A 10,263-nucleotide genomic window follows, 5' to 3' on the forward strand; every position below is an offset into this window, starting at 1 on the left:
TCATATTTTCTAATAAACCATGAAATGTATCTGTCAAACATTATCAGCATTTTGTTGAATTACTAAATTTCTTTTCTTACTCCATCTTAGCTTTCTTTGGTTATATGATTGAATTTTTCAGTGCATATATGTATCTGACATCCATAGATGGCTGTGGAGTTCCTTCATGAGCTGGATGTGCCCTTCTTCAAAGTTGCCTCGTGTGATGCGAACAACTTTCCATATCTTGAGAAAACTGCCAAAAAAGGTACAAGGCATTTTGCGAGTACTTCAAATCACTCTCACCTAAACTGTCATGGGAAACAGCAAATCTGCAATGTACAGTGCATTTTATAGCTGATCCCACCTTGTGGGTGTAGGCCTTAGTAAAAAAAACCAAAAAAAAACCCCCAGCTCCCTGATAGAGACCTCATTTGAGCGCTGAAATAGTGGGCACCATTAAAACGTACAACAACATGACAACAAAAAATTACAAAATACTGCTACACTGCTATTTTATTTATAAATATCACCTGAATTTTCTCTTTTATTCTGAATCTGTCAGTTTCGTTTGTCTGCTCTGTCATGATTAGCTAATTTTCATTATTAAATTTAACTACCGATCTTGCATTTATGCCCATCTAAACAGTATATTGGATTACATAATACATATGTCATTGTCAGGGCGACCCATGGTGATATCCACTGGGATGCAGTCTATGGAAACCATACGGCGTGTCTACAAGACCGTAAAGGAGCACAAGCAGAACTTCACCCTCCTGCAATGCACCAGCGCCTACCCTTTGGATCCTAAAGAGGTCAACCTCAGTGTGATCAAGGTAATATTGGTGAATAATTTCCTCATACTCAGTCATCATGTTCTCTGATTATATGCTTTTATTGCAATCCATAGCAGCAAACAAGGGAACGTTCATGTTCCAAAAAAGGCAATCCCTTCAAGCAACATTCCTCAACACTTTTAGTAAAAATGACAATTCTTAGGACACTACCTGAACCTTCAGTTTCCCCATTCGGATTAGTCTTGTCCTCAGTGGCAGCTACTCATGGCATTTTTTTGTTTTGTTTTGTTTTTTCTCTCCTTTGTTTTTGGCTCTAGCTGTTGCTGCACACATGAAGTTTGGTTTTAGTTAGTTTCTTAAGCATAGGAAGATTTCCCATTGCCAATTATGTTAATTAAAAAAATTCTGTCAGACAATTCTATTTTATAATATATTTTCAATTTTTCACTTATCTTATTTATTCTTTTTTTTCTTTTCTTTTCTTTTTTTTAAAAAATGTGGCAGCAACTGACACTTCTAAGAAGCCATTTGACCTCACTCATAGCTACTCTCTGGTGATCTGCTCCCACAGTGCAAGGAGGACTCACAGTTCTAACTCTTGTGTTATCACTTCCTCAGGAATCTTCTTGAATCACTCTTCGCACCACTAATTATATTTAGCATCTATCAGCAATCACAACACTGGAAATGCTTTTAACAGATCAAACACAATAAATGTGAGATTAATAATAAAGACATTTAGTAAAAGTAATTATTTGTAGTTCTACTCTGGTACTGAGCCGTTTAGCCTTTTGCACTTGACTCTTTGCAAAAAGTTTAATCTCCAGTGCCTTTTTAAAGATTTATTATTTTCTGCAATTATACCATTAATTGCTCCTATCATTAACGATACAGATTTTGCATCTTTGTGCAATTAAGGAAAAGACTGCCCAAATGTATGCTAGCTTAGCCTCTTATAAGGATCGGCTGTATTAGCATGCCTTCTGAAACATACCTTCTTAAAGTTACTAATTCCAAACAGATCCCACATTATATATCCCACTGTCTATACCATGGAAAATAGCAGATCAAGGGTCTATGGAGCCTTGGCAGTTTCCAGCTGGACCAGTTAGTGACCGGTGTTGTGTCCATTCAAGTAATCACATCACTGTGGTTGCTGAGAAGGTTTTAAACTGTCTAAACAATAAAGAAAATTCTCTCTGGATTATGGTGAACAGTCCCAAAGGAAACTAAAAGTCATATGAAATGGAGCGCACTGGAGAGGTAGAGTGTGGGATTGTTTTTCCATCTCTTCATACATGGCACATTGCCAGAGATGAAGACTCATTAACCACATTAGTAGAGCAGGTCATTGTAGTAATCATTTCGAAAGTCCTTCTTGTCAACTGTAAACATCTTGTTGTCAACAAGAGAACAAGACGTACAAGCTCACGTACAATGGGTGACAAGAGCCAGCTCGTGCACTGCGGGAGAACAGAAGCAGTGAGACCGCGGTGCCGATTGCAGTTTGAGGAAGTGGCGGGCGGAGTTGAGAGCTCTGCCCACCCGGGTAAGTCTTTGACTTATCCTTTTTATAAAGTAAACTGCCAAAGGAATAGTGACTGCCGCTCCCTCCCTTTCTTCAGTGCACCAGGACGTGGAATGCGGGGAGGAAGGCGAGGACTCCGCTGGGTTTCCCTCTTTTAATACTACGCTGGACCTCTTAGTTTTCTGTGACTTTTAGGCCGTGGTGGATTCCACTGGACTTTTAATGTTGTGTGTTATTGATTTTTATTGTGTCTTCCCTTGGCCAAGGTTGTTTTAATTCATTTTATATTTTTAACTATTTAAACATAATAAATTATATTTTTAATTCTACAGTTTTTGTATCGTGTGCTTTTCCCTCGGCGGCTCCACTGCTCTGCCCGCTTTGAGGAAGGTTTCCTTCCTTTTAAAAAACACAAACCATCTTGGAAACATAATCAGCCTTTCCGCTCCGGTGTCACATACTCTGATGTAATTGCTTCTAGTGATCTGTAGGTTCCAAAAGTGTTGGAAACATTGCACATTTTTGTTATTTTGAATAATTTTTCAGTGCATTCATAAAATTCTTTCAGATTTTGATATCTAAATCCCCTAACATGTCAGACAGTGAGGCAGCCCATGTAAAGTAAGACAATGGAGAGTATTAAAATTGTGTTTAAGTGATAATAATAGTAAATTTAAAATATAAGCTGTTTATTTTATTTTTCTTATTATATTATGTTTTATATATAATATTTCATTTTTAAATAAATGTATATAATTTATATAAATGTAAAAAACAAACAACAGTTTTAAAGCTGTTGATATAATTAAAATAAGCAAGCATTTTGTCATGAAATTGATGTTGCCATATGAGACTTTTAATTCGAAGTAAAAAGATAACAATAATGCAAAGTATATTTTACTATCCAGAGGGGTCTTTATTACTGGTTGAATTTTGGACCTCTCTCTCAAATATAGATCTAAATAGCTTAATTCAGATTATAGACAGTTGCATTGCCTGTCAAGTGGTACAACCATTATAAAACTGGGAAAATATTTGCATATCATAAACTCTTTTCTTCATCTAAGGTATATGTTTACTACACCCAAAAGCTAATGCAGCTGTCCACTTAACAGTCTGTTTGAGGTGAATACACTGTAAAAAACAAAGTTTTGTTTGCTTTTCAAAAAAGGCGTTCCATCGCAGCACATGCCATCTGCTCAACGGTCTCAAATTTGCATAAAAGATAATGGTATAAATTTTTAACATGTATGAGTGCTGTGAAATTTTAGCTTCATGTATCTAATACTTTAAGATATACTTTTATGAAAAATGGTCAGTTGACCCACTGGCCTTTCTTTCACACATTAAACACTCATAAATGTTTGAGGATGAATATCTAAAAGACTATTAAAGCAGTCGGTACTCTGATGTAATTGCTTCTAGTGATCTGTAGGTTCCAAAAGTGTTGGAAACATTGCACATTTTTGTTATCACTAAATACTAGCATCGCAAAATTGTTGAACATTCATGATGCAACCCCCCTAAGATATGGCATAATCAAAAGCATTTAGTAATGCAGTACTGCAACATTTATTGGTAACCTTATTCAGTTTCATATTTTCTAATAAACCATGAAATGTATCTGTCAAACATTATCAGCATTTTGTTGAATTACTAAATTTCTTTTCTTATTTGTAATTCTTGAATTTTATGTTATAGTACACCTAAGGTGGTGAAAAGTGTGTCTGATGAAAATGTTTAGCTGAAGAGGACTTATAGAGGACGTTTTATAATAACATTCACGACTTATGAAAACATCAACAAAATTCATTTTTGAATTTCTTTTTTAATATTTTGTTCAAATAAAATGAAAACATTTGGATTCAATTGGACTTTAAAGGGTTGTTTGAGATTTGAACCAAAATATAATTAAGTGTTCAAACTTAGTGTTATGAAAAATGTTAAAAATCTGGTTTAGGTTAAGGTAGGGATAAGTAAATATGAATTCTTGCCTATGTGTCCAAAAAAAAAAGTTTGTGGAGGCGGTACTTCGGGTGTATAAAGTACAACATACAGCAGTAACCACTTCCTGTCCTCTAGCAACTCGGATGCTTTGGTCGTTTGCAATCTGAATTTGAATCATCTGTTCAATTTCTCTGTTAGCAGCATGCCTCTTCAGTTTGCATTATGTCCCGGCAGAATGATCGGTGGCTCCCATCCGTGTTTCATCATTGCTGAAATTGGACAAAACCACCAGGGAGACATTCAGATTGCTAAAAAAATGATCAAGATGGCAAAGGTAAATTAAATGAAATTTTGTCCTTAAACCCTCAGAGGTCCTTAGGGACATTTATTGTCTTTTGCATTTTTAATTTTAAACCATTTTCACTGTGTTGAGTGGAATATAGCCAAATTTGTCAAAGAATTTTCTTTTTAATTATATTTTATAATTGTGGTGTAAATTCATTGAATTAGCCTAAAATGGCTAAGCTACAGAAATGCATCCACCTTAGTCCCTTTGGACAAAAATGTCCACATTGAAACCCATTATAAACGCTATTTTTCACGCGAGAAAAATTACGGTCAAAGGGATCGTCAGGTCTCCAGCTTAGGTTTTGTTTTGGACTACAGGCCTTAGAGTTGTAATTTTTTTATTTGTCCACCGGGTGGCACCCTTGCTTCACATTTGACCTCTGCTGGAAAACAGCGGGCTGCTTGGACAGACCTGCCGGAAATGAAGCCTCATCTCCGGCGTGCAGCAGCGGCTTCGCCCGGGAATGGACATAGGCTTAAAGGTGGATGCATTTTTTTTTTAATGTGCTCCTGCAAAAAAACATAATGGCAGGTCAAAATGAATTTTGGTGCCAATCTTTGGACCATCTAAAGGCCTAATTATAATAACAATCAAATATTACTTCAAATGTTTTTTTTGGAAAATATTTAGTTTTTTTTGTTTTTTGGGCTAAAAAAAACAGGGCGCTCGTGTAATACAACTGGGATTTAAAGGGTTAAAACAACGAAAATATAATTAAAACTTTATATGAATATTTCAGGGAGAAGTAGTTTTAAAAGACTGACCAATTTAAAGTGGAAAAAAATATTAATACATAAGATTTTTATTGCACTTTTTGGGGAATGGACATTTATGTCCATTAGGGACCAAGGTGGATGTCTTTTTTAGGGATCTCCAAGGGAGAGCTTTTCAAGAATATTATTTAAAAAATACTTCTCTTCTCTTCTTAGGACTGTGGTGCCGATTGTGCAAAATTCCAGAAAAGTGAATTAGAGTACAAATTCAGCAAACGAGCCTTGGAGCGCCCCTACAATTCAAAGCACTCCTGGGGGAAAACGTACGGTGACCACAAGCGTCACTTGGAGTTCAGTCATGATCAATACAGGGAACTAAAAAAGTATGCAGAAGACATCGGCATCTTTCTCACCGCCTCTGGCATGGATGAGGTATAGGATAAAAATTATGATTAATAGGAGTGTGCAGTGAATTTCACTTCAATCAACAGGGACAGTGTGGTACTCAACAATGTGCTGAGTATTGATGCAAGAACATGTTCTGTTGTGTTGTGGGGGGAAATTTAAATTTTGTAAAACCCCATCAAGGGTTAAGTGGACACAAAATCAAGGTTTATTGCAAATCAATATTAAGTTGATGTCAATAATTACATTTATCCTCTGTCCTTGTCATTGTGGTCTCTTCCAAGATAAAAAAAAAAAATACTCCACTCCACATAGCACAAGGAATCCCTCAATAATTTGAGAAAATGATGTGAATAGTATGCTATGACCTATTGAGACACCGTAACCTGTCTGAACACCTATGAGAGATAATGGCCAAAGGCAAAATCTTTTGCAGGATAATGTTCCGTCCTTCCTGTAGATCTCGGGAGATTTACACACTCAGTGCCGAGACACAATAAAGCCATTAGGCCTGATGTACTCCATCTTAGCTTTCTTTGGTTATATGATTGAATTTTTCAGTGCATATATGTATCTGACATCCATAGATGGCTGTGGAGTTCCTTCATGAGCTGGATGTGCCCTTCTTCAAAGTTGCCTCGTGTGATGCGAACAACTTTCCATATCTTGAGAAAACTGCCAAAAAAGGTACAAGGCATTTTGCGAGTACTTCAAATCACTCTCACCTAAACTGTCATGGGAAACAGCAAATCTGCAATGTACAGTGCATTTTATAGCTGATCCCACCTTGTGGGTGTAGGCCTTAGTAAAAAAAAAAAAAAAAAAACCCCCCAGCTCCCTGATAGAGACCTCATTTGAGCGCTGAAATAGTGGGCACCATTAAAACGTACAACAACATGACAACAAAAAATTACAAAATACTGCTACACTGCTATTTTATTTATAAATATCACCTGAATTTTCTCTTTTATTCTGAATCTGTCAGTTTCGTTTGTCTGCTCTGTCATGATTAGCTAATTTTCATTATTAAATTTAACTACCGATCTTGCATTTATGCCCATCTAAACAGTATATTGGATTACATAATACATATGTCATTGTCAGGGCGACCCATGGTGATATCCACTGGGATGCAGTCTATGGAAACCATACGGCGTGTCTACAAGACCGTAAAGGAGCACAAGCAGAACTTCACCCTCCTGCAATGCACCAGCGCCTACCCTTTGGATCCTAAAGAGGTCAACCTCAGTGTGATCAAGGTAATATTGGTGAATAATTTCCTCATACTCAGTCATCATGTTCTCTGATTATATGCTTTTATTGCAATCCATAGCAGCAAACAAGGGAACGTTCATGTTCCAAAAAAGGCAATCCCTTCAAGCAACATTCCTCAACACTTTTAGTAAAAATGACAATTCTTAGGACACTACCTGAACCTTCAGTTTCCCCATTCGGATTAGTCTTGTCCTCAGTGGCAGCTACTCATGGCATTTTTTTGTTTTGTTTTGTTTTTTCTCTCCTTTGTTTTTGGCTCTAGCTGTTGCTGCACACATGAAGTTTGGTTTTAGTTAGTTTCTTAAGCATAGGAAGATTTCCCATTGCCAATTATGTTAATTAAAAAAATTCTGTCAGACAATTCTATTTTATAATATATTTTCAATTTTTCACTTATCTTATTTATTCTTTTTTTTCTTTTCTTTTCTTTTTTTTAAAAAATGTGGCAGCAACTGACACTTCTAAGAAGCCATTTGACCTCACTCATAGCTACTCTCTGGTGATCTGCTCCCACAGTGCAAGGAGGACTCACAGTTCTAACTCTTGTGTTATCACTTCCTCAGGAATCTTCTTGAATCACTCTTCGCACCACTAATTATATTTAGCATCTATCAGCAATCACAACACTGGAAATGCTTTTAACAGATCAAACACAATAAATGTGAGATTAATAATAAAGACATTTAGTAAAAGTAATTATTTGTAGTTCTACTCTGGTACTGAGCCGTTTAGCCTTTTGCACTTGACTCTTTGCAAAAAGTTTAATCTCCAGTGCCTTTTTAAAGATTTATTATTTTCTGCAATTATACCATTAATTGCTCCTATCATTAACGATACAGATTTTGCATCTTTGTGCAATTAAGGAAAAGACTGCCCAAATGTATGCTAGCTTAGCCTCTTATAAGGATCGGCTGTATTAGCATGCCTTCTGAAACATACCTTCTTAAAGTTACTAATTCCAAACAGATCCCACATTATATATCCCACTGTCTATACCATGGAAAATAGCAGATCAAGGGTCTATGGAGCCTTGGCAGTTTCCAGCTGGACCAGTTAGTGACCGGTGTTGTGTCCATTCAAGTAATCACATCACTGTGGTTGCTGAGAAGGTTTTAAACTGTCTAAACAATAAAGAAAATTCTCTCTGGATTATGGTGAACAGTCCCAAAGGAAACTAAAAGTCATATGAAATGGAGCGCACTGGAGAGGTAGAGTGTGGGATTGTTTTTCCATCTCTTCATACATGGCACATTGCCAGAGATGAAGACTCATTAACCACATTAGTAGAGCAGGTCATTGTAGTAATCATTTCGAAAGTCCTTCTTGTCAACTGTAAACATCTTGTTGTCAACAAGAGAACAAGACGTACAAGCTAACACAACATTTAGCTCAACAGTTACTTAACTTCAAATCCATTCTTTAAATGTTATATGATATTACAGTGTCATCTTACACTATCACAAAGTTTTGTAGGTACTGTTTTCTAGAGAGAAGGAACCTGCCAATGAAAGACTTGAGAAACCAGTGTTTGTTTACACACTTTGCTTAGATGTTAAATTAAATTGTGTATGTGTGACCACTGTATTGTATGAAAGTGGTGGGTACACAAACAGGCAAACAAGTTTTTTACTCTGATTTTTCCATTTTTTCTGGAAGACATTCCAGGAAGAATTTCCAGATGTTCCAATTGGATATTCTGGACATGAGCAAGGCATCTACATCACTGTGGCTGCTGTTGCAATGGGAGCAAAAGTTGTGGAGCGCCATGTGACCCTAGATAAGACCTGGAAGGGAAATGACCATGAGGCATCCCTGGAGCCCTCCGAGCTGGCAGAGCTGGTCCGAGCAATCCGACTGGTGGAGACGGCAATGGGGTCACCAGTCAAGCAAATGTTACCATGCGAAAAGACCTGCCATGATAAGGTCAGTTTGATTCATTTAGGATGAACTTCAGCAAAAAGCTAAATGTTGAGACTGGAAGTCTGCATTTCAAGCTTGATTTTTTATTATTTCTCACAAGTGCCACTTCGTTAATTTAATTCAATTCAGTTTTATTTATATATCACCAAATCACAACAACAGTTGCATCAAGGCACATTATATTATAAGATAAATAACGCTACAATAATACAGAGAAAACTCCAATAATCACATAAACCCCCATAGCTGAATTAAGGTGCACTAAAAAATTACTGGGGTCCCTTTTGTACAACCACACACATTTCACATGTCTTTGTGCAAGATATTTCTCTGTTATTCTGTTCCAAATATGTCTATCTTTTTACTTTAAGTGCATATGTGCCAGAAATTAGACACTTGGTTGATGTTACATAATATAAGGTTTATAGTAAGTCTCATTTCATGTAGGGTCTATCCATCACGTTTATTTTAAAGTACCTTTTGAATTTTCTGCCAAAGGGGGCTTGGGCCTCTCCCTACCATCACTGGGCATGAAACAGGTTACAGCCTGGACAAACAGAGAGACAACAATACAATGTCACATCCATGATCAATTTAAAATCAATCATTAACCTAAGATGTTCTTGCACTTTGGAAGAAAACTCACTGTGGGAACTTGCAAACACAAATAGATTCATACATTAATAGTGCTAACAATTTCAGTGCCACGTTGTGTAATAGCAGCTTATAATTACCATAAAATACATACTTATGGTATAAATTTTATTTAGAGAAACAAAGACTAAACCTTGGCAACATTTGGCAATGTGGCAATACCTTATTTGTGAGATAGATCAAGTTGTTCCCATAAAAATGATAAATGTTTAGTATTTATATGTTGTTAATCTATCTGTGATTTCTGTATTCTTTGTTTTCTGCACAGCTGGGCAAGTCAGTGATAGCTAAGGTGGCCATTTCCAAAGGTACAGTGCTCAGCCCCGACATGTTTGCCGTGAAGGTTGGTGAGCCAAAGGGCATCCCTCCAGAGAACATGCAGAACCTAGTGGGCAAGAAGATCAAAGTGGATGTGAAGGAAGATGACAGCATCTTGGCAGACATGATAGAATGAATAACCTTCAAAACTGTTGGAATAGAGGCAGCCAGAAAGAGAGGGTTAGAAAATGTAGAAAGAAATTGGACAGGTGATGTGAACAGATAGAGAAACAACAAATAAGGGAAGAAAATATGGGCTTAAATGAAGATAAGGTGTGTATCTGGTCAAATTAATGGGAAGAGCGGAATTGTCATTCCTCTGCATAATTTGCACAAATAAAGCAAATTAAATGTGAACATGTCTGTACTTCAGAA

The 10,263-nt window shown here is 36.6% G+C and overlaps 1 protein-coding gene across 1 annotated transcript; it reads left to right on the plus strand.

The window, feature by feature from the left end:
• Positions 1-4,456: 4,456 nt before the first annotated feature.
• On the plus strand, positions 4,457-10,024 carry LOC146630869 (N-acetylneuraminate-9-phosphate synthase-like). The gene is made up of 6 exons (XM_085356157.1): positions 4,457-4,588; positions 5,533-5,748; positions 6,309-6,408; positions 6,826-6,980; positions 8,653-8,919; positions 9,839-10,024. The coding sequence occupies exons 1-6, from the start codon at positions 4,457-4,459 to the stop codon at positions 10,022-10,024; spliced, it is 1,056 nt and encodes a 351-aa protein (XP_085212283.1).
• Positions 10,025-10,263: the final 239 nt, after the last annotated feature.

The sequence above is a fragment of the Diplotaxodon limnothrissa genome, linkage group LG6 (assembly GCF_057381915.1).
Source record: "Diplotaxodon limnothrissa isolate DT_005_m linkage group LG6, D_limnothrissa_male_GT1.1, whole genome shotgun sequence".
NCBI lineage: Eukaryota > Metazoa > Chordata > Actinopteri > Cichliformes > Cichlidae > Diplotaxodon > Diplotaxodon limnothrissa.

Excerpts from the sequence above, each read along its gene's own strand:
- LOC146630869 (XM_085356157.1), top strand. The coding sequence starts at position 4,457 with ATGCCTCTTCAGTTTGCATTATGTCCCGGCAGAATGATCGGTGGCTCC. Across the intron at positions 4,589-5,532 it reads AAATGATCAAGATGGCAAAG|GACTGTGGTGCCGATTGTGC; the intron begins GTAAATTAAATG and ends TTCTCTTCTTAG. Across the intron at positions 6,981-8,652 it reads TCAACCTCAGTGTGATCAAG|ACATTCCAGGAAGAATTTCC; the intron begins GTAATATTGGTG and ends TTTTTCTGGAAG.